At 39.2% G+C, this 24704-nt stretch overlaps 1 protein-coding gene across 1 annotated transcript in view; it reads right to left on the bottom strand.

Moving 5' to 3' along the window:
* Positions 1-18913, bottom strand: part of EFCAB5 (EF-hand calcium binding domain 5) — a 96834-nt gene extending 77921 nt beyond the window's left edge. The window contains 3 exon segments of the mRNA XM_055132217.1: positions 5161-5209; positions 7599-7755; positions 18372-18913. Coding sequence (XP_054988192.1) covers positions 5161-5209; positions 7599-7755; positions 18372-18913 — 748 coding nt within the window.
* Between the last annotated feature and the right edge of the window lie 5791 nt (positions 18914-24704).

Raw genomic sequence — 24704 nt, forward strand, 5'->3', positions numbered from 1 at the left:
TATTGCTCAATCCCCGAGGGAATTACCTGGACCACCCTGGCAATGCCCAGTGGTCTCCAGGGTTCCATTTGGGGCTGATCAGGGAATCACGTGGTGTTAGAGATAGAACCAGGATCAGCTTCATTCAGTGCATGCATCCTAACCCCTGTACTATCTCTCCAATTGCAACATGTTTCCATTTTTAATGTCCAGGTCAAGACAAAGCTGAAATAGGCACACCAATAGTATAAAAGACTGTTTAAAACCATTTGTGTTGGTTCATGCTAGAATTTATTCTAGTAAGTCCTAAAATGCAGCACCTTTATGAGCTTTTTCTTGCATATTTTATCTTGCCTTTAATTAAATGGAATATGAATATGTTCTTTTAGCAAAAGACTCAAATAACACAAAAATATAAGCAGTAAAATATGAAAACCTACCTTTTTTTCCCTCCTGCTAGCATGTCCTCCTGCCCTATAAATCACTACTGCCAACAGCCTGTTGTCATCCTCCCCAGCATTTTTATGCGTGTCTATATGCATGTATAAACATATGTGCATATATCCTTTGTTTTCTATACATAAACATAATTCTATTGACCTGTAACTTGCCTTTTCCATTTAACTACTCTTCTTATAGTAGTTTCATATAAGATCTGGAGCTCACAGATAGAGAAGGGACCACCAAGTAAAGGCTGCTAGGCGGCCCTGCTCAGGATGGGAGATGCGGACTGAAAGTAGACTATAGACCGAACATGATGGCCACTCAATACCTCTATTGCAAACCACAACACCCAAAAGGAGAGAGAGCGCAAAAGGGAATGCCCTGCCACAGAGGCAGGATGGGGTGGAGGGGACGGGATGGGAGTTGTGGGAGGGATGCTGGGACCATTGGTGGTGGAGGATGGGCACTGGTGAAGGGATAGGTACTTGACCATTGTATGACTGAAATGCAAACATGAAAGTTTTTAAGTCTGTAACTGTACTTCACGGTGATTCACTAATAAAAAATTTTTTAAAAAATCGGGAGCTCATGGGGAAGTTTCATGATGTCAGTATAGATAAGAATCAGCAACTAAACTCATAGATTTGAATAAGAGAAGTCCAGGAATATGGATATGGTGCTGCCAACAGGTCAACCTGTACCTGCGGGGTGAGTGCATCAGCAGCCTGATGGTGCCTTCAGGCTTCATGATACCCCAAAATTGCCGCTGTGCCTTTGGCTGGACCCCAACAACTTGGGGCCAAGTTTACCAAGAAATTGAGCAGTCAAAAGTTAGTTATGTGGAAGTCACACCCACAAATCATCTCTGGCTAAGCTATATAAGCTCATTTATTGGCCTTATTTCAGAGACCCATAAATAAATCTTGAAAGAAATCAAAAGCCACAATTAATCTCAGACAAGCACATGGTTGAACACACTGGGGTAAATCAGAGGGAGGTGGGTTGGCCTGGTGCCCGCCCAGGCAGAACCCCCAGCAGCAGCTTGCTTCCATAATCCAAAATTGCCATCATACCCCCAGCCTGACTCTACTGTCTCAAGACCTCACCAAGATATAATCTGCTGAAAATTCAGATACATGGGTTTTGTGACTGAAATCTCCAGGCTTTCTTGGGATTGGGATAGGCTACCTCCCACCATCTCCCTGTACCTTCAGAAGCCACAGCAGTCATATCCATACCTCAAAGTGGCCACCCAATTGAACAGCTGCTCCAGCCTTACTGTCCCAATAAAAATACCGAATGTTCTGAACAAACACCATGACCTCTTAGAACCTGTACTACAAACCATAGTGCACAAAAGAAAAAGGAGAGAGAGAGCAAGAAGGAAAGTGTCTCCCATAGAGAGAGGCTGGGGATGGGAGGATGGGGTGTTGGGGAATGGTGGTAGGGAAACGGGACATTGGTGGTGGAAAATGTACACTGGAGGAGGGATGGGTGCTCGATCATTGTATGACTGAAACCCAATTATGAACAGCTTTGTAATGGTCTATCTCACAGTTATTCAATTAAACTTTTTTTAAATGTAATGTAAAGTTCATGCCCAATTCAATCAGCTGAATCAATGACTGAATAAATAGCAGTACTCCTACATTAAATTTAAAAAAAGAAAAGTCCAGGAAATATATACTGTGTATAAAATCATAATACAATAAAAATAATAAATTGGAATAATAAAAGGTTTATGACTAATAGTATGATGAATAATTGTGAAAGAGGCAGTTAGTTTAAATTTTTAAATTAAAGCTTATTTGACCTTATTATGAGTCAAATATGCAAATTGTATGAAAGCTAGTGACAAAAGACCTAATACACAGGCTTCTTCTACTCCAACACTATCTCCTGCTTTTTAGGGGTGAGTATTTAAAAGATTCTTTAGGGACCTGGGGAGAAAGTGCAAAGCACTGATTACATGTGGAGTCCCTATGTTTAAGCATCACTGGGATTAGCCTTCTCCTATTTATGCCAAGTGTCACTCCCAGCCCCTCAAAACAAAATTCTTTGGTCACTCTTGATTTTTTTTGTAACTGCTTGTTATTATCAGTCATTGTGGTCACAAGAGAGCTGCATTGATAATATATAAGCTTATACATTAACTATTTTTATTTTGAGATGAGAGGGCTGGCAGAGCAATGCAAGGGCCTGGGATGCAGTGCTGAGGGATGAGTCATCAGATCAGTTAAAATTAGGGTTGGCCAAAAGCAAGGCATGAGTCTTAATCCCTATACTGGTCCCCGGGGCCACAGATGAGCTGGTTTCTAACAGTAAAAGTGAAGAGCATCTGCTCTTTGGTTTGACTTTGAGCAACCTAGGTCAGGAAGCTAAGTTCTCTTCTCATATCACACAGTATCCGGAACTACCTAAGGGCTATTGAATTAAATAATGGTAGATAAACAAGTACATGCAGTATTGAAGGTAAGAGAAGAAACTAGCATCAACTAATTGCTCTAAATAAAATAAACCACCATTTCCAACAATGGCCAAACTAGTTAAAAGCTCAGCCAAACTAGGTAATAGCTCTCTTAACTAGCTCTGGTTATAGCCTATCAAAGAATACATGAATGAAAGTAGTTATTTCAATCTTTTTTTTTTCTGAAGCTGGGACAGTCCTCCTAGGGTTATCGAGCAAACTGGAAGGTATGAGGGCATAAGTTAGATGCCCAGAACTGACTGTGTTCCCCACCTCCACCTCTGGCCACTGCTGAGTATGGCCCTTGTACACCTTAACTTCCCAAACTTGGGGGTTCTCAGCATCACTGGCCTGAGCCAGGTCCTAGCACAGAACCATCAGGGCCTCATCTCTGCCCAGCCGAGTAAGCCAATAGTGGATCTGAGGCCCCCAAGCACTGTGAAAAAGGCCTCCCTACTTTTTTTTCTGAAAAGGGAATTGAGGTGGAATTGACTATGAAAAAGATCATTTTTGGTATGAAAGCAGGCAGAAGTTGAAAAGGTTGTCAACAAGGCACCAATCACTGTTTGGGGACCAGTACTAAGAATGGTGGGAAATGCTGTTTTTGTGTATCTTTATAAGAAATTGGTCCAGTGTTGTTTAGAGCTCAGTGATGCTCAGTCCAGCACTGTGGCCCTGATAGATTCTGTCCTCGACCTGGAGGTGCTTCAGGGCCAGGACTACATGCGGTTGTATGTGTGTTGGGGTGTGGGTGGTGGTCAGAAGGCGCTGAATATGGAATTCAGGGCCTTGTTCTTCCCCTTACGCACTCTTCCCCATTCCAATCTCTTTTATTCAAAAATGTGAATATAGATTCCCTCTCCCCACAAGGAGCATGGTGGAAGTTTGAAGAGTTTTCTTGTTGCAGTGATGGGGAGCTCCTGCACAATACTCTCTGCCATTCTAGCCAGATACGGATGTTAAAAAAAAAAACCTGACTTAGAATGATAATTTTGCCACTAGAATCTAACTCTATTTTCAGGTAAACACAGGCTATATTTGCTGTTGAGTCTTCCAAGAATGTAGCTACTATGAAGATGTGAGAGGATTGTGTTTTGCCTCATTGTGGAATTTGACCAAAAATTTGTCCCATTTTAGAAAATTGTATAATAGGAGATGATCCCACCCATTGAATCTGAGCTCCAATGCACAACACCTGCTCATGTTCACAGCTCTTCTAGTCATGAAAACTTTACATATACAAGCAGATCCATCCATTGGCCTTTATATTTCAAAATGTCAAACATACAGGAAGTAGTCAATTCAACACAAATTTACTTAAAAAAATATTTGGGGCCATGCCTGGTGACGCTCAGAAAACCGTATATGTTGTTGGGAAGTGAACTGGGGTTGGCCACATGCAAGGTAAGTGCTTTATGCTTGTACTATCTCTCCTGCCCAAAATGTGCTTTTCTTGTCTCTAAACATTCATTATAGGTAGATTTCAAATATCTGACTATTCCATTGTTTTCTAGTGAAGTTGCAACCAGTTTTTATACATTGAAATATAATGCATGTTTTTATTCCTTATGTTTCTCCTTTAATTCCCAGTTATGACAATTTTACTTTAAAATTCTGTATATTAACTTCTGGTGATTATTGATCTAAGATGAAACAAAACCTCTCATGTCAAGTTTTTCTGGCAACTTGCTAAGTTTTTTTAAGTTACTATAATAGGTTAATCTGTGCATCAACCTTTCTGTAAATTCACTCCCTTAAATATCCACTCCACTTTATCTTATTTTTCACAATACTAAAGTGCCTTGTGGCTAAAAATAAATAAAAAAAATAAAATTCTGTATATTTAAGTAATATTTTCTATAAATAGGGGAATAAATGGATATTATAGGATATTCATTACAAAATGAGGTATTTGACTAAAAAGATTGAAAATAGCTAATTGCTTCTCTACTTTTCTACACTCTCCATCTGGAAAGAGTAGGAAAGCCTACATCTATGAGAGCTTTGAGTAACATCTCTCTCAACATTGACTTTTCATCTTAATTCAGAAGGTAGGAAGAGAGGGAGTTAGGAAAGAAGGAAGGAAGGGAGGGAGAGAGGAAAGAAGGAGGGAAGGAAGGAAGAGAATAAAGAAGGAAGGAGGGAAGGAAGGAAGGAAGGAAGGAAGGAAGGAAGGAAGGAAGGAAGGAAGGAAGGAAGGAAGGAAGGAAGCAAGGAAGGAAGGAAGGAAGGAAGGAAGAAAGGAAAACTGCAACAACAGACGGACTTACCAAGCTGGAAATCTGGATTTTTAAAAAAGTCATGAAGAACGTTTTGAATCTGCAAATCAAAGAAACTATATATTACTCATCAACTGTCACATATTTAATATTTTAGACCAAAATCTAAAATATCTTAGACCTAAAGGCCTATTTCAATTTAAGTGTGGATAATCCATCTAACTCAGCATAAAAATAGCAACAACAGGGGCTAGAGACCTAATTCAACCTGCTAGAATGCTTTACATCCTTGAAGCCCAGGTTCAATCCCAGGACCAGCTGTTCCCCCAGCGTGCTGGGAGCTAACCTCAGCACAGAGCTTGCAATAGTCTTTATGTACTGCCAGGCTTTGAAACAATTAGTGATAATTAACATTTATTTTATAAAGTGCATGAAGGGATAAAAAATGGTTCCTCACAGATGTCGGACTGCAGCTGAATCTCACGAAGACAATGTTCATGAGAAACGGACTAGTTCCTGATGTTCCATTTGCCCTCAACGGAACGAACATCTCCGAATGCAGCAGTTATGTGTACCTAGGTCAAGAACTCAACATGACAAATGACCAAACAACCTGGCACCTGAACTGTGCAAGAGGAAGAGAGCAATGTGGAACACCTTCAAGAGCGTCAAAGAAGTGGTTAAGAGGACGAAGAACCTCTGGCTCCGGGCACATCTTTTCGACTTCACTGTTCTTCCTGCACTAACATACACCTCAGAGACCTGGGCCCTACGAAAACAGGATGAGAACGCTATTCGGGTCTCCCAAAAAGGAATCGAAAGAGCTATGCTTGGAGTATCTTGTTTCACTCCAGTGAAAGAAGGAATCCGGAGTTCCGACCTCCGTCGATGATCAAGAATCAGGGACACTGTCTCATTTGCCAAGCCACTGAAAATCAGATGGGCCGAACATGTAATGTGATTTAGAGATGACAGCTGGACTAGAGCTGTTACCGAGTGGATTCCATGGAAAGTCAAAAGACCGCATGGCCGTCCACCTATGAGATAGTCAGACTTCTTCATCAAGACCCTGAACGGACGGTTTGAGGCTCTTTGTGGAGCCAGCAGATGCCATTGGGCTACACTAGCACGCGACAGGGATGAATGGAGACATTACTGGCGCCTGCTCAAGCAAATGAATGAACAATGGGATGACAAGTGATACAACATTTAGCTTATAAAGTGCGTAAAGGGATTAAAAATGGTTCTTCACAAATGTCCTTGATAGTTTAGCCTTCCTGTGTGTAAGGGGAATGCTGAAAATGTCCCTTTCAAACCCTTCTTAGTGCCCCCAGAGATCTAACTTGGTTGCTTTTGAAAACTAGGACTGATTTTCTCACAAACATGTTCTTGGGGCAGTTTTTCATGTGCTTATTTGGTGAAATGTTGTTCAGGTCTTTTGTTCATTTTGTAATCAGTTCATTGTTCATTTATTGCGGAGGTTTAAGAGTTCTTAATATACTTTGTAGAATAGTTGTTTATCAGATGTCTTTGCAAGTATTTTCTCACAGTCTATGGCCTGTCTGCCTTATTCTCCTTTTAATAATTAGTTTTAAACATAAACTATACCTGACTTGTATCTATTTTCTTTCTTTTATTATTATTTTTGTTTGGTTGGTTTTGAGGCCATGCTTGGTAGTGTTCAGGACCTTGGTGATTGCAGGCCTCCCTGGCATTGCTCAGAGGATTGAACCCAGGCCCTCCAGTTCAGGCCCCCTGCACTTGTCCTATGAACTTGTCCTTGATTTCTCTTTCATTATTACTTTTTTGAATAGGGGTACACCTATGCAATGTAGGGTCTGAACTCAGTACCTCATTAATATTAGGTTTGTGCTTTATCACTTAAACCATATCCCTGCTTGACTTGTACCTTACTGATAAATATCCTCACATTTATATATACTTAAAAGAAAACATCTAATTATTGGAATATAGTTGTTTACTGGAAATAAAAGATATGATCTATTAGTACACACAGTGATTAGTTTTTCTCTCTCTCACACATGCAAAGACACACACAAGAACAAATGGAAGCTATGTCTGTTTATAATGAACAGTTTTGGAACTCTAGCCAGTGTCAATATTTCAGGAGCTTAACCATGATGTAGGGAGTTCTGTTGGGCTTCACCAAGCAATGTCCAGGGCTTATTCCAGATTCTGTACTCAGGAATAACTCTTGACAGCACTTGGGGGACTATATGTGGTGCCAAGGATTGAATCAGCCTCAACTGGGTGCAAGGCAAGCACCTTAAGTCCTGTACTGTCTCTCCAGCCCATATTTTGTAATGCTCAAGAAAAACATGAAGAAATTGACTCCATGGACACATGAGTCAAAAATCTACCTCAGCAGAACTGAAAATTCAAGGAAGTTTCTAGTGTTTGACTCATTAATCTGGCAGTCACGCTTTTATCTACCCTACCTTCCCTTCACAGATAAATGATTTTATTACCACTAATATAGGAATCATTCCATTGGGGTCTACAATCCATTCTTCAAACAGTTCCTCTAGGGCCTGCTTCCGTGTGCTGGTCACCTTGAATTTAGCTTCGTCTATCCTTTCTTTTTGTTGCCGTTTCTCTCTAATACTCTCCTTCAGTTTATTCACTCTGAAGAATACAGAAAGACAAGTTAAGACCATTGAACTAGATCCAGATTTGATTCAAACAGCACAACAAGAGTTCTGCTCCTCATTTAAACTTTGACTTTATTTCATGTCTTCGTTTATTTGACATAATTGAGCAGCTCCCAGCAATACCTGACCTGAAACTCTAGAGGCCTGATAATTCAGTATTTGGTCTGACAATTCTATACTGTTCAGGCTGGGGTCCTCAGAAATATTGGGGAACACAAAGGTTACACCTGGCAGTGCTCAGGGATCATTGGATACCAGGAATTAAATTTGGGACCAAGCATATGCAAGAAATAATTACTCTAATCCTTCGAGCCATCTCATCAATCCTCTTGTCTTTATTTTAACATTATTATTTTCTTTTTAAAACTCAGAAACAATTTTATTTAAAGAATAAACAGGAAAAGAAAGCAGGGAAATTCTGGGATTATGGGAGGGGTCTCTTCAAGCAGGATTCCAGAGAAAGGCAGAAATCTTTTCCCATTTTAACAAATGGGCAGGTTTGAGTGAGCATTTTTAAATTTTAAAGTAGGTGGGCTGATAAAACACAGTAGGATATTGATATGATTATCTCCTGGTTGTTCTGTTGTAGCACAAAATTTTGGAGCAGAAGTGGGAATCTAGATGCAGGACCTCTGAATGACCCATTCTAGGAGCTGGGGAAAGATAACTATGTCATAAAGTTCACCAGAATTGAGCACAGAAGAGCCAGATGCATCTGGTTGCTTGAGCAGAAATAAAAGGGGGCCACAGAAACAATTAATAAATGTCTATATGGGACTTAAAACAGAATGTATTAATCTCTAATTGTACCAAGCATTGATAGCACATCGGGTAGGGTGTTTGCCTTGCACATGGCTGACCTGGGTTCGATTCCTCCATCCCTCTCAGAGAGCCCAGCAAGCTACCGAGAGTATCCCGCCCGCATGGCAGAGCCTGGCAAGCTACCCCTAGTGTTTTTGATATGCCAAAAAAAGTAACAAGTCTCACAATGAAGACGTTACTGGTGCCAGCTCGAGCAAATCGATGAGCAACAGAATGACAGTGATACAGTGACACAGCGATACAGCGACTATTTTGTATGTCAGATGGAAAAGATCATTCCCATAGAATCAGTGTACCCTGTATCTAACGAATATAAGCTCTGTATGAACTGCATTCATGGCTCAACTCATTTTGGCATTAGCCAGGTCTAATCTGCATGCTTACCTTCAAGTTGGCTTTCCCTCAAATCCCTCAAGTGTTTGCTCCTATTTCTTGATCAAATTTCTATAGCATTGAGTGGAAGCAAACACAAACAAATGGGACTACATCAAAGAAGCTTCTGCACTTCAAAAGAAACAGTGACCAAAATACAGAAAGAGTCCACAGAATGGGAAAGAATATTTACCCAATACCCATCTGATAAGGGATTAATATCCAGAATATACAAGACACTAGTAAAATTGTATAAGAAAAAACCTCCAACCCCATCAAAAACTGGGGAGAAGAAATGAACAGAAATTTCCTCAAAAAAGAGATACAATGGCCAAAAGGCACATGAAAAAATGCTCCACATTGCTGGTCATCAGGGAGATGCAAATCAAAACAACAATGAGATATTATCTCACACCACAGAGACTGGCACACATTCAAAAGAACAAAAGCAACCAGTGCTGGCATGGATATGGGGAAAGAGACGCTCTTTCACTGTTGGTGGGAATGGTCCAACCTTTCTGGAAAACAATATGGACAGTCCTTCAAAAACTAGAAATTAAGCTTCCATATGACCCCACAATACCACTTCTGGGAATATATCCCAAGGATACAAAAAAGAAAGCACAGTAGAAATGACATCTGTACCTATATATTCATTGCAGTACTGTTCACAATAGCCAAAATCTGGAAACAACCTGAGTGCCCTAAAACAGATGACTGGTTTAAGAAACTTTGGTACATCTACTCAATGGAATACTATGCAACTGTTAGGAGATATGAAGTAATGAAGTTTGCTTATAAATGGATAGACATGGAGAGCATCATGCTAAGTGAAATGAGTCAGAAAGAGAGACAGACATAGAAGGACTGCACTCATTTGTGGAGTATAGAATAACATTACATGAGGCTGACATCCAAGGACAGTAGATACAAGGGCCAGGGGGATTGCCCCATAGCTGGAAGACTGCTTCACAAGTGGAGGGGAGAAGGCAGATGGAATAGATAAGGGATCACTAAGAAAATGATGGCTGGAGGAACCAGTTGGGATGGGAGATGCATGCCTAAAGTAGATAATGGACCAAACATGATGCAGTGTCTGTTGCAAGCCATAATGCCCAAAAGTAGAGAGAGAGTATGGGGAATATTGTCTGCCATGGAGGCAGGGGGAGGGTGGGAAAGTGGGGACATACTCGGGATATTGGTGGTGGGGAATGTGTACTGGTGGAGGGGTGGGTGTTTGATCATTGTGAAATTGTAACCCAAACATGAAAGCTGTAACTATCTCATGGTTATTCAATAAAACAAAATTCTATAGCATTGTAATACAGGTCATTTGATATAGCCTAGGTTAAATCACTTTAAACCTATCTTTTCTCCATGAAATCTTTCTTGATTTAACCTCTCGTCCTCACACCTGAGCACTTGCTGAACTAAACTTTTGTCATAGATTGCCCTCAACTATTATATGACTTTTCATTGAAAAAACCTTATTTTCAAACTAAGTAATATTTCTGAAAGTATAATGAGGCTAGAGAAATAGGTTAAGTTTCTAGCCTTGCGTGTGGCTTCCCCAGTTTATCCCTTGCACTGCATATTGCCCTGAGCCAGAGTGATCTCTGAGCACAGAGCTAGGAGTAACTCTAAACACTGCTTGGTGTGTTCCAATCTTCTCCCCTTCCCCCCGAAAAAGAATAGTCTAGAGGTTATCATGTATATACTAAAAGCAAGAATGCACTAAGGCCTTAGTAGTGATCATCTCTCTTCTCTAGACCCAGAAAAATCACCAGGAGGAACTTGATTCCAGCTCTCAAGAGGGAATCTAGAAGCTGCATCCATAATAAGCACCTCAGGTTCACTTTTAGCTTTCTGTCTCAGAATATATATATATATATGTATATATATATATTTCCTATATACATCCAGAGTAACAGTTTCACAGTGTCTGACCAAAACAGTCATTCCTGGGACCAGAAAGAACACCATGCGGGGCATTTGCCTTCAACTGAGTTGATCCGGATTTGAGCACCAGCACCCCATATGGTTTCCTGAACACTGCCAGGAGTGACCCTGAGCACCGAGCCATGTTAATCCCGGAGCAATGCCAGGTATGAACATCCACTCACCCCACCTCAATATAATTTTCCAATAATGTTTGAAACAGGTCTCCACTTTTCAAAGAGGAAAACTAAGACTGCCTGGCAGATTTTGAAATGCAAAGCAATTTTCAGTTAGAATTGATAAATTTAGAATACCTCTAATAATCCAAAAGAAACAACTAAAATCTAAGTTGCATGTCCATATATGGCTTTCAAATTTCTTTTTTAGAGAAAAATACGCCTCCAAAAATAAAATTTGAGGCTTGAAAATGAAACAGGCAAGTTAATAGTGCAGAAGGGCCTGTTCCTGAATTGCAAAGAGTAATTAGTATTTAAAGGAAGTGTTAAGTTTCTCTGATGCAACTGCTAAGCAACAAAACTCCACTTCCATTTGTCTCAGAGTCCCTAATTCTTTTCTCAGTTTCCTTTCCTGCTCTTCCGCAGCTCTTTCCCCCACCCTTCTTTCTAGTCAGTCTTCTTCCACTTCCTCTCCTTCTGCCTCTCTCTATTCTTTCTCTTTCCCTTCCTCCCTTTCTCTACACAGCATTTGTACCAATTTATGTCTGCACCATTCTATTCTGTTTTTTTTCTAGCCCTTTCTCATTATTCATAAATTCACTTTTGTTCATCCATTTAGTCACTACATTAGTACCTTACTTATTGCATCTCCATTTATTGGATGCCTATGGGGATTCTGCACTATCAGGCTTATTGCTCAATGCAGAACAAGTAAACAGTTCTGCATATGAAGTACTGGGCTTCTCCAGATTCCCATGTTTATTAATCACTAATATATAACATTGAACTCACAAAAAATAGTGCGTATTAAGAACTGGGTATCTCCATATTAATATGTGTATTGATCACTAACACATAAAAATGAATACACAAAATTGAGTTTATTTCCATCTGCCTGAAATACTTTCCTTCCTTTCTTTGTGTGACTATATGCTCCACTTTCTTTAGCTCTCAAGTCAGATATCATCTCTTGCCCCTTATTAATGCCAACATTTAGAAACAAAACCTAGTTTTTGCTCTAGGGCTGCTGTACATGAGACTCCAAATATAATTCAAATGGATTTTAAATCGATTATGTAACTCTTTTGGAAGATGCATAAAATTTTTCTTCCATGAGCTGCATTTGATCTTAAAAATATCTGTATCAACAGAATTTTGTAGCAGCCAAAACTCTTAGTTTTGTGTAGTATAGAATTCTAAATATAAATTCACATTTAAGAAGACTGGGAAGGAGAAATATATATAGTGTGGTAACATGCCAAGCTGGTCACACTGTCTTCCCATTCCTATATGTATGTCTGTTTGTTATGCAATGTTACTTTGCAGCTCCAAAATCAAGCAATGCACCTCTAATTTCTGACTACGGACACATAATTTGCTTTGGCCAAAGTCCGTTGGAAAATATGATGCCAGCAGAAAGTTAAAAGTTGCTACCAATTATATCACAATAAGATTATGGAGAAAAGTATTCCTACATTGACAGTTGTCTTCTTTTATTGAATTTAGGAACCCTTCACCACTCACTGCCTTAGAAATGAACCTAGGTTTGTCAGCTGGATGATCCAGTTACTTCTTCATTGCTTTTGCAAACAACCAATAGTAGACAAGTTGTTATGCCATGAATTGCCATCTTACTGCAATGCATGAGTGAGTCCAATTGGTACCATCTGAAGCAGAGATGAGCCACGGACCCAACACAAAGCTATTAACCCACAAAATTATTATAGCTTTACTTCCTTGCATTTTTTTCTTTTTTGGGGGGGTCACACCCGGCGATACACAAGGGTTACTCCTGGCTCTGCACTCAGGAATCACTCCTGGCGGTGCTCAGGGGACCATATGGGATGCTGGGAATCGAACCTGAGTTGGCCGCGTGCAAGGCAAATGCCCTACTATGCTATCATTCCAGCCCCACTTCCTTGCATTTTGAGGTACTTTGTTATGCAGCTAACCAATAAGTTTTCCCATCTTAACAAATGTTTTCAGGTCTTTTAAAGAAAGACATGTATATATCAATTCAAGAATAGAAGCTGGAGAGATAGTACAATGGGTAGTGTGTTTGCCTTGCATGCGGCTGACCGAGGCCTGATCTCTGGCATCCTGCATGGTCCTTCAAGCACTTCCAGGAGTAGTTCCTGAGTGCAGATCCAAGAGTAACCCCTGAGCACCACTGGGTGTGGCTACAAAAACTGCCTCCAAACTCCACAAATAAATAGAAGTAAAATTATTCTCTACACTGGTTGTGACCATCTTAATTCTACTGTTCATTCGAATTATGTAAGAAAAATTTCTACTTAATAATGTTTGTCTAGATTATTATGTAAAAATTTGAATGTTGTGTTTTATCAACATGATTTTAAGCAGCTTACATGGATAATTTGCCAAGAGTGGGGTTCTTTCTAGTCACACACAGCAGTGCTCACTCACTATTCCTGGCTCTGTTTTTAGGAACACTCCTCGTAGTGCCTGGGAGTACATGTAATGCGAGGGTTGCACCAGGGTCACTTGCATACAAAGCAAGTGCCTTACCCCCGGTATTGTCTCTCTACCCCCCTTACATGGATAATTAACTTTGACCCTACTACACACACCATTACTGGATCTAACAAGAATTTCTTTGGATACTGTGAAATGTTTTAAATAGTTATGTACAAACGTAAGCACTTACTCTTTGCTATATAATATGATATTTTTGAGTTGTTACGCACATAGTGTTTATAAAGTTCCCTTCCTAATACTTTAAAATCAATTAATTTTTCATATTCTACAAATCATTTAGAATTTTTCACTAGGCTACATTCCCTTGCCTGGCAAATTAATGATCTCAGGTTTTGTTTATTAATAAGTTTGTAAGCTCTGGTGATCCTTGTTTGACAAAACTAAAGCGAACTTTTTGTCATCCCTGGGGCTTGTCTGTATTACTCCTGTAATGAGTATTCCCACAAAAATTCACATATGACTTGTCGTAATACTATTTATTACATTACTTAGTTCTTAGAGATTTTGTCAACCTATATCCTATAGTTAAATAAAGTTCCTGACAAGATAAAGTTATTTAAGAGAAATCTGTTACTGACTTAACAATGATATTTGAGCAGATAAATTAGGTCTACTTGTAATTTTATAAAATTGAAATAGACATTTTTCATAGCTTCCCATTATGTATTGATGATTAATTCAGAGACTTCAAAATTATTCAATTACCCTAAATCATGATATATCTCACAGTAATATATAAATTATTAACAATCTAAAATTAAAAACAAAAAAGTAAAAAAAAATTGACAAACACAAGAAAAATTTCATCATGAAGACAAAAGCCAGATTAAAATAGATTCCTCATCTTGACTTGACATTTAACAAATATTTAATGAGCATTAATCATGTGACAGTGTGGCAGATGCTGGAGACACAGGGTAAGAATGATATAGTTCCTGCTTATATCACAGACAGGAGAATGGCTGTTATAATTGTTATAGATTACAATAAAGAGAAACACTGGGTGCAATGAGAGCATATAAAAGCAAGTCCCTACATAACTTCACGATGAAGTACTATTTGAGTTGAGCAGTGAAGGGTTGGTTGGATATGGTAAAAAGAGAGAATAGCAAAGGGGAAAAAACATGGTATCATATAGTACGAATTATCTTGTGGACACAGAATGAAACTTAAAAGTGAAAGAGGAAAAAGCAAGGCTAGAAAAAATGTCAAGAACCATTAAATAAATAAATAATAGATATAGACAGGGGTTGGAGAGATAGTAGAGCAAAATACTTGCCTTACATCTGGCTAGCCCAGGTTCAAGTCCTGGAGTCACATATGGTCCCCTGAGTCCCACCAGAAATGCCCTAAGCACTGTCAGGTGGGGCAAAAAATGAAAAAACTCGATGTGTATGGATTAAGAGACTGTACAATGGTGCAGGTGAGAAGTGGTGGTTATCGGATGGCAGCAGTGGAGAAGTTCAGATATAACACTTGAGAGAAGCCAATAAAATCAATTAGGAACAATAATTTACTGGAAGTGAGCAGTGAGGAATGAGAAAGTGTCAAGGCTGATGACTTGGTTTTGGATTAAGACTGGATAGATAAGCAAGGAAGAATGACTTGTTGAAGTTCATTCTTGTTGAAGATGCTTTCGATAGGTACATTCAAATTCCTATTTTGAATATATAGTTGCATAAACCAATTTTCAGTTCAAAATGGGGTTTTGGGCTACAGATACAAGAGCTGTTAGGATCAGAGAGATAGTACAGTGGGTAAAGTATATGCCTTGCATGTGGCCATCCCGGGTTCAATTCCTGGAACCTTATATAATCCCCTGAGCCCTGCCAGGAGTGATCCCTGGATACAGAGTTAGAAGTAATCCCTCAAGCACTGTCCTGTGGGCGTGCCCCCCAAATAGAAACAAAAAAAGCAACAAAAAATTATGAGTATTTAGTGAATAACTGAAGTCATGTGTCGGACTTTAGGACTTTCCAGACATCCTAGATAGTCTAAGGTGTTTAGACTCAGAATCCCCATCCCCATCAGGCATCCCCATCTAATCAGCCCGAGCTGAAGTGAGTTTATCTCACTTTTTTAACATTAAGAGTATTATATGCCACTGAAGCAGAACCAGAGACTCATTTGACATCATTCAAGGTGTATGTGTAGGCTATTTGAATAACATCCAGGAAGATCATAATTTGTTAATCCGTAAATAATTCAATTTTCAATTATCTCATAGAAATTAACAACAGAGTATGATTTAGAGGTGAATAAGGAAATAGTTCATATACATTACTACTTTGCTTCAGAAGGTTGAACAAAAGTAGATGGTATCTAGATAAAATCATAAGGGGATAACCAGATATCATAAAGAGATAACAGTCATTCATAAACTTCTATAAACATTCTCAGTCTGTCTCTACTCACTTTTTGCATAATCTCTCTTACTGGATTGATAAAATGATTTGTCCAGTATAGATTGATGGAAAGATTGGCATTAATATTACCTGAGAAAATTACCTGTGGGACTTCCTAGCTTCATATAAGCACAAGAATTTGGCTCATAAAGATGTGGCAGCCGGTGTGGGGTAGGAGCAGACAGCCATCTGTTTAGCAAGTACTGTCTCCAGGCAACTGAGGAAGACCAGTATCAAGGAGGACACATCCCCTCAATGTTGCCAAGTCCTCACACTGGAATCTTATAAAGATGGTTGGTTTAGACATGTTGAGGTTGATTTTTTTTTCCTTTTTGAAACACAAAAGGTACTTTGAAGTAAATTTTCAAAGACTTTGCAGATACCACATTCCAATAGAAACATACGTGGTCTGTGTAAGCTGCCTGAAAACTGTACAAGTGAATTACAGGGACACTACATAAAGCCCGTGTGTCTTTCCCTTTCAGTTTTTAATTGGTTTGTGCATCCTTACTGCTTGAGTATTTACACTGACTTATCTTTCTTTGGTATGTAGCTGTGGTAAAGAAAATAACTTTGGGCTGGAATTATAATTTAAGACATATAACTCATTCCTTGCACATGCAAGGCCCTAGATTTAAAAGATTCCTGGTTCTGTATGGCCCTTAGAGCACCCCTAGTTTAGCCCTGGTACTCACTGAGTACCACTAGAAAGTGGTCCCCAAATGATTATATTAATATGAAATACATCTTCAGAGATGGGTTAAGTGTTGCATTATGAGTCCATAGTACTAATAAAGAAGAACCACAGGTAACATGCACCAAAGAGATCTTCTGGTGCAGGACAGATGCCAGGCTGTTACAAGAAATCAGCAACATAGGCCAGAGAGATGGCTCAAAGGACTGGAACCATGCTCTGCGTGCAGGGGCCCAGATCTGATATTGGCACTGCATGTCTTGAGCACCTCTGGGTATAGTTTTGCTCTCAGCTCTACCACCGGCCAAAAAGAAAAGTAATGAACAACAGATGTAGGCAAGTCAGAACTGGATATACATCACTACAACTGCTACACACACACACACACACACAAAACAGGCCCCAGATTTTGCCTTGGGTCTCTTAGATCTACTTCATGTTTCTCATTCTTATATTGGGACTATTTATGAGACTTGTGGAGAAGAGAAGGTATTTATAGATTAATATGCCTTGCTTCGCTGGAATGTGTAACTATCACATAATCAGACTTTTGAAATTTTGTAATCCTATTTTAAGAGCAAATCTTTGTCATTATCAGTTCATGGTAAGACAGCAGCAATTTATAAAACAAACATTCCCAAGTGCTGGAGGAATCAGGAGTCAAAGAGAAAAGATATTAAAAGAAATCTGTTGGGGGACAAACAATAGTACAGCTGGTCGGGCATTCGCCTTGCAGGCAGCCAACCCAGGTTCAATGCTCAGAACCCCATTCGGTCCTCCAAGCACTATCAGGAGTAATTCCTGAGTGCAGAGCCAGGAGTAACCCCTGAGCACTGCCCAGTGTGGCCGCAAGGAGAAAAAGGAAAGAAAGAAAGAAAGAAAGAAAGAAAGAAAGAAAGAAAGAAAGAAAGAAAGAAAGAAAGAAAGAAAGAAAGAAAGAAAGAAAGAAAGAAAGAAAGAAAGAAAGAAAGAAAGAAAGAAAGAGAAAAAAGGGAGGAAGGGAGGGAGGAAGGGAAGGAGGGAGGGAGGAAGGAAGGAAGGAAAGAAGGAAGGAAGGAAGGAAGGAAGGAAGGAAGGAAGGAAGGAAGGAAGGAAGGAAGGAAGGAAGGAAGGAAGGAAGGAAGGAAGGAAGGAAGAAAACTCGGGTTGGAGAAACAACTCAACTGGTTGAGTGCTTTGTATACAAGACATCTAGTTTGTGATTTATTCATATGCTTTTATATACAAGAAATAAAATTAATCTATATTTGCATTTTCTTATGTATGTGTAATTAATTGCCCAAAGGATCTATAGAAAACTAAGAATAATTTCATGGAAGAGATCGAGTACAGGGTAGATGAAGGGTATAAAAGGAGGAAAATATGTTCACTGTAGAAAATGGTGTATATTTTGGCTTTTGAACTTTTGAATAGGTGAACATATTGTCTATCTGAAAAGTTAAAAAATATATATATATGTCTCTACTCTCACATAACTTATTTTCAGTGTATATATTTGTTTGCTTCTGTGTTTATATTTGAGATATATATGTAAGTATATGATTCTAATGGTTTAACTAATGACTCAGCAAATATTTGTAAAATTATCATCAAATTACTTCAGTCTTGTTTGTGTGGTTATGTTATTGTCCTATTTTTCAGTGTAAAGAGCAAGACCATTAACTGGAAAAGTAACAAACTATACCTGTGGCAGACTGTATCAGGCACATGCACCTTCATTTGATCTGTGACTTCTTTCATTACCCTCTGGTAGGCAGACATTCCCCTGTGTTTGACATGATAAGGATTGTTTCTCATCAAGTATTCCCCCAAATAAATAATCGGATCAAACTTGATGGGAATATCACTTTCTTTCTGAAGCTTCTTCTTTTCCACTTGCATTAACATTTTTTCCATTCCAGGAACTAAGGTGGGGAGAAGTTTGTCAAGCAAATACGCACGAGTATCCAGGGTCATGTGTTCTATATCAAACCATTCTTTGGCCAACTCATCCCTCAGGAGTTTTTTGGTGCTCTTTTGCTCTAGTTCCTTCCTGAGATTATCCTCTTTGATCATCGTCTGTTGCATTGCCTGTGCTCGTGATTCCGCTTTTTCAAAAACAATTTTCTTCCATGGTTGTTCCTGTTGTGATGTTGTGGCATTTTCCTCTAAATTAAAAATCAGTTTTGCAGGTTTTTTAATGCCATAGTAAGAGTCCTCTATAGAACTAACTGAGGACTCAGGCATCCTCAGATCTGATTCTGCAGGACAGGGCAGGGAGCAAAATGTAAGGAACATTAGATAGAAGCAGATTCAAACTGTTACTCTAGAATACTATTAGAAAAATAAAAGGGATTTACGTTCACTTACCTGATATATGGGAACACAGCTGGAATTATAGAAAACCAGATCACAGTGACTTTACCGGTAAAGACCTTTATTGTTTATTTAACAGGCAGTCATTCAGTAACTCTGTTTTACATTAATTACCTAGTGGGTTCCTATTGTTTTTTATTCATTTCCCTTTCCCCTTCCCTGTGTTGCTGTTGTCTGCAGGTCTAATATTGCCAGTTGTGGTGCTTGCTGGGGTTTCTGCAGGGAGTCCATGTACTTCCAGGGTTGTAAGTACACCCTTGAGTTGCTGTGCTCGCCCTGACCTGGCTGTGCTCAGATCTCACACTCAGTTATGGTGCTGGGAGTCACAGACTGCAGAGCCCCAGGGATCTTGCTCGGCTGCACCAGCGGGGAATCAAGTCCTGCTTTTAAGGCAGGTCCTTGCAGCCATTGAACCATTCTGGAAACCCCTCCCCTTTATTCAGGTTTTGTGCTTACACATCACAACCAGAACATAATTATTGCACAGCATTTCTTATATGAGAAAAGAATGAAGAAAGTCTTAAGTTTGTTATTCTCCAAGAAAAGGAGCCTTGATTCAAGACTTTCCTTTATGTTTTATTGGCCCTAATTAGGGTACAGGGCCCAGGGCCATCTCCACACCACTAGTTGGTAAAGGGATAAATGATTGCTCTAAATAGTTTTAATAATTTATTCTCCAAGTCAAGGTTTAGATAAAGCTCTCTGATATCAAATCAAGTGGTTGCTATCTGCTACAAAATTAAGATTCCAGGTGGATGCCAATTAAGGTGGGAAATACCTGCTGAATAAGTAGTTGAAGAAAGTCTACCACATTAACATATTAAAAAACAAGTTCCACTTCTTTCCACTCTCATAGTTTCAGTCTTGTTCAGGTTTTCTTTTTTTAATGGGAGGTTTCGGGGCAAGAGTAGGAGTTGGAGGTAGAAGATAGCTAAAGGACTGAAGTACAAGTCTGTACCAAGTCCAAATTCCATCATCACCATGACCTCCCGAGTCTCTTGTCATCCCAGCCTTGCTGGTCCAAGCACTGAATAGTCAGGTCCAACAGCTAGGCAAAGTGTCACTGGGAATATCCTCCCGAGATTCCTCGAGCACTGCTAAGAACCTCTCACAAAAAAACATGTAAGAGGGAATATTAAACCAAGATAGTAAACTGAAATCAGGTATGGGGTGTGTGTGTGTGTGTGTGTGTGTGTGTGTGTGTGTGTGTGTGTGTGTAGCTGTCCCCTGTTTTAAAAAAGAAACTGGACATTGGGTTGGGCTGGAGAAATAATACAGAGGGTAGAGTGTTTGCCTTGTACACGGTCGACCTGAGTTTGATCCTCAGCATCCCATATGGACCCCTGAGCAACTACAGAAGTAATTCCTGAGTGCAGAGCCAGTAACTCCTGAGCATCGCTGGGTGTGACCAAAAAACAAAACCAAAATAAAAGAGTGTGGAAGAGTGCAGGGCTCGGAATTGGACATTGAAATCAGAATACTAGGGTTCAAGTTCCAGCACTAACTGTATGACTTAGAACGAGTTGCTCAATTTCTCAAACTAAGTTTCTACTCCTGTAAAATAAAAACAGTAATTTTTTTCCTTTGCCATTTTCACTGAGGTGCCATGGTGTACAATATTGTTAGTTATACTTTTCACATTTGCTTTCCAACACCACATATCACTAGAGAGCCCGCATCCCACCACCAGTGTCCCAGTATCTCTCCCAGACACATCCCTGCCCCAGAGTAACTCAGATCTATGGACAAAATCTCGTGATCCCATGCTTTTGGCCATTTGTTATTCCCTTTATATTCTACATGTAAGAGAGATTATTTTTTAAAACAATTTTAATTTATATGATAGTCACAGTGATAAAATAATATTTAATATATTGCCATTTAATATCAATACATAACCTATATTAAATATTAAAATATATTTAAATATCTTATTATATTAGTAGCACTGTAGCATTGTCGTCCCATTGTTCATCGATTTGCTCGAGCACGCATCAGTAACATCTCCATTGTGAGACTTGTTGTTACTGTTTTTGGCATATTGAATACGTCATAGGTAGCTTGCCAGGCTCTGCTGTACAGGCAGGATACGCTCTGTAGCTTGCCGGGCTCTCCAAGAGGGATGAAGGAATCGAACCCGGGTCAGCCACATGGCAAGTCAAATGCCCTACTCGCTGTGCTATCGCTCCAGTCCAGTGATAAAATTATATATTTACTAATATATTATTAACTAACAATTATTATTATTGGATGAACCCATACAGAGTTTCTTCAATGAGAGGAAAGTCAAGGAAGGAATATTATGCAACATTTTAAAGAAATGGACCGAAAAAAAATTTATACAGGAATCTGAGAGTGACCAGGAAGTAAAAGAAAAATATATTAAATTTTTTATTTTAAAAAGTTATAACAAAGGATTCAAGAAGGATTATTATCAAAGAAAGCTTCATTATTTATTAATAAAAAATCATCTCAAAGAGCCTAAAACTGAAAATAAAATGCACTGGGCTTGAGAGTACAGTGGAAAGGGCATTTTTCTTCCATAAGACCAGCCCAGGTTCTATCCTCGTTACCTCGGAGTGATCCCTGAGCACAGAGCCAAGAGTAAGCCCTGAGCACCACTGGTTGTTCTACCCCCTCCAAAAAAAGAAAAAATGTTATTACCCTACACATCTATAATGTCTAGAGATATACCTATTTTTAGGCAGAGTTAAAATCCACCTTGAGTTTCTACTTTGGCCTATTAATATTAATGTTTAGGAAGGTTGTGCTCAGTATTGGTTAAAATGGTCACCTTGAGACTCATTTACATAATTCTTAGTCATTGACTTTCTAAAAATTTTCCAGTTTTTAAAATCTGGAAAAGGTTTTCATTAACTTGGCATAAATTACCTGTCCATATTCCTGAACCATCTACAACATTGAAGGGGAGGCCAGTATTGTGGTTGGTTAGGTTTATATAATCACTCTTTCCTGGATCCTGTTCAGGTCATTTTCCCTCTTTTTTTTTTTTTTGGAGGTGGGGTGGGCATTCCCGGCTGTGCTCAACGTTAACTCCTGGCTCTAAACTCAGTGATCACTCCTAAGTATCGGCATCTGTGGTACTGAGGATCAAAATGGGTCTGTGGCATGTAAGGCAAGTAATTTATCTCTGTAGCCCTGTTATTCCCCTCTAAGTCAAATGAATTAAGGAGAGAAGGTTGGTTCCCCAAAGAGATGTTGAAAAAACAAAAATACATGTCACTACAGAGGAAGATGTCACAATATCAAAGGCTTCAGAGAAAATCAAATGACAAAAGTAATGTAAAGTATACATTGAACTTTATAGCTAATATTTTTTTTCCTTTGCTAACTTAAAGGAGAGCAATTTATGTGAAGAGAATAGAACCTAGAATGCACAGGGCTGATATGGAGATAAAGAGTAAATTGGATAAGTGAATATTATTTCAAGAAGTGTGGTTGCCTAAAAAAGAGCTTTTAAGAGTGGGCAACAAACTTGACTATATTTTAAAATTGAGAAGGCCTGAAGAAAGAGTACAGTTGACAAGACATTTGCTTTACACTCAACTAGCTGATCGGGGTTCTACACTAGTACCACATATGGCCTCCCAAAAAACCACCAGGAGTGATCTCTGAATACAGAGATAGGACAAAATAAGCCCTGAACACAGGCAGATAGTTGTAAGTAGGGTTAGAGAGATAGTACAACAGGTACTTGCACACGACCAACCCAGGTTCTAAGCAATATGCAAAGTACATCTGAAACGAAAAATCTTTTTGGACTGTTCTCCCAAACAGTGCTCAGGGGACCCAGGGGTCACTCCCAGTGATACTTAGCCAATTCAGTTGGACAGTTCACCGTTACAGCCTGAGGATATACAGCTGAGGGGCCAGGAACCTACAGGGTCACCTCACCAGTGCTCTGGTTGGTGTCTATATAGTTGCGGAATTCAAACCTGATTACTGAGCTATCTTCCTGGCCACTAAAGACTTTGTTTTGTTTTGTTTTTCTTTATTTTGGGGCAACATCCGGCAGTGCTCAGGGCATAGTTCTGGCTCTGTGCTCAGGGATCACTCTTGACAGGGTTCAGGGATCCATATGGGGTGCTAGGGATTGAACTCAGGTAGACTGTGAGCAAGGCAAGCACACTATCAGCTGTACTATTATTGGGGCCTCCGAATACTAATTTTTTTTCTTTTTGGGTTACACCCAGCAATGCTCAGGGGTTACTCCTGGCTTTGCACTCAGGAATTGCTCCTGGAAGTGCTTGGGGGACCATATGGGATGCAGGGGATTGAACCCGTGTTGGCCACGTGCAAGGCAAACACCCTACCCACTGTGCTATCACTCCGGCCCCTCCGAATACTATTTTTATTGGCACAAAAAAATGTATAACTTTTGCCAACAGAACAGGCTAGCTAGCTCAGGCTTAAAATAAGCTATGGGATTTTTTTTACACCCACGAATGCTGAGGTGATAGGAATGAAAAACAACACGGAGCTTAAGATTTTTTGTTCTGATTTGGCCGTGAAGAAGTAGTTTTAGGTCTTTGAAAATATTCCTTCTCCATTGGTCAATTTGCTCCTGTGTACTAAAAAGACTACCAGTGCCAGTTGTACAATAGGATCAGGATTGAATGTTGATGCTTCTATTACTTTGTGGGCACATAAGAAGAAATACTGAAATGATTTTATACTCATTATTTTTAACATGCTAGAAAGGAGTTATTCAGTCATGCCTTGATTTAATAACTCTCAATATCAGGGCAATTAAATGGTAAAAAAATATAATCTCCAGACATCAATATAAGTCAGAGGGAAAAGGATCAATACAGAATGATCTCACTCATCTGTGGAAAAGTCAAAATAAGAACATAGACAAGTAATGCACAATGACAGATCCTTGACATTGAAATAAAAACCCACTCTAATTTATTTCATTTTACTTTTGTAAAGTTGTTCACACTAATTGATTACAGTTAATATTGGAACATCAATCCCACTATCATTACACTTCCCACCACCATATTTTGAACGTTTCCATCCTGAACACCAAACTCTGCCCTCAAAGCAGAACTGAAGTAATTTTGTATTGCTTGTTATGAATAATCCGCTAAAAATGATAGCAAAAGTTTTCTTAGAGGAAAGTATATGAGGATTGTTATATTTCACCCAGGAGTCATTCCCTTATGTAAGAGATTAGTAACATGTTGTTAAAGGTTGAGCCTTGTGTGCTTATATATGTATATATACATATATATTTGTGTATATATATACTTATATACATATATATATATATATATTTGCCCCTAAGATTAGTTGCTTTCTACTTGAAACCCTATCAAATGTGGTGTGCTACTCTTGGTATATCATGGTGTAAAGTATGAGATGTCCAGGAATAGATTCACTCGTAGGTGAGGCTCGTCCGAGCGACAAAACCAACTCTAAACAGAGAAGAGAGGGGAAAAAGAAAACTAGACTAGAAGAGATGTAAAGACTGTGGTGGTGGGGGATGGAAATGAACAGAAACTTCCCCAAAGAAGAAATCCGAATGGCTGAGAGGGACATGAGAAAATGCTCAACATCACTAATCATCAGGGAGATGAAGATCAAAACAACAATGAGATACCATCTCACACCACAGAGACTGGCCCACATGCAA

Source organism: Sorex araneus, chromosome 3 (genome assembly GCF_027595985.1).
Source record: "Sorex araneus isolate mSorAra2 chromosome 3, mSorAra2.pri, whole genome shotgun sequence".
Taxonomy (NCBI): domain Eukaryota; kingdom Metazoa; phylum Chordata; class Mammalia; order Eulipotyphla; family Soricidae; genus Sorex; species Sorex araneus.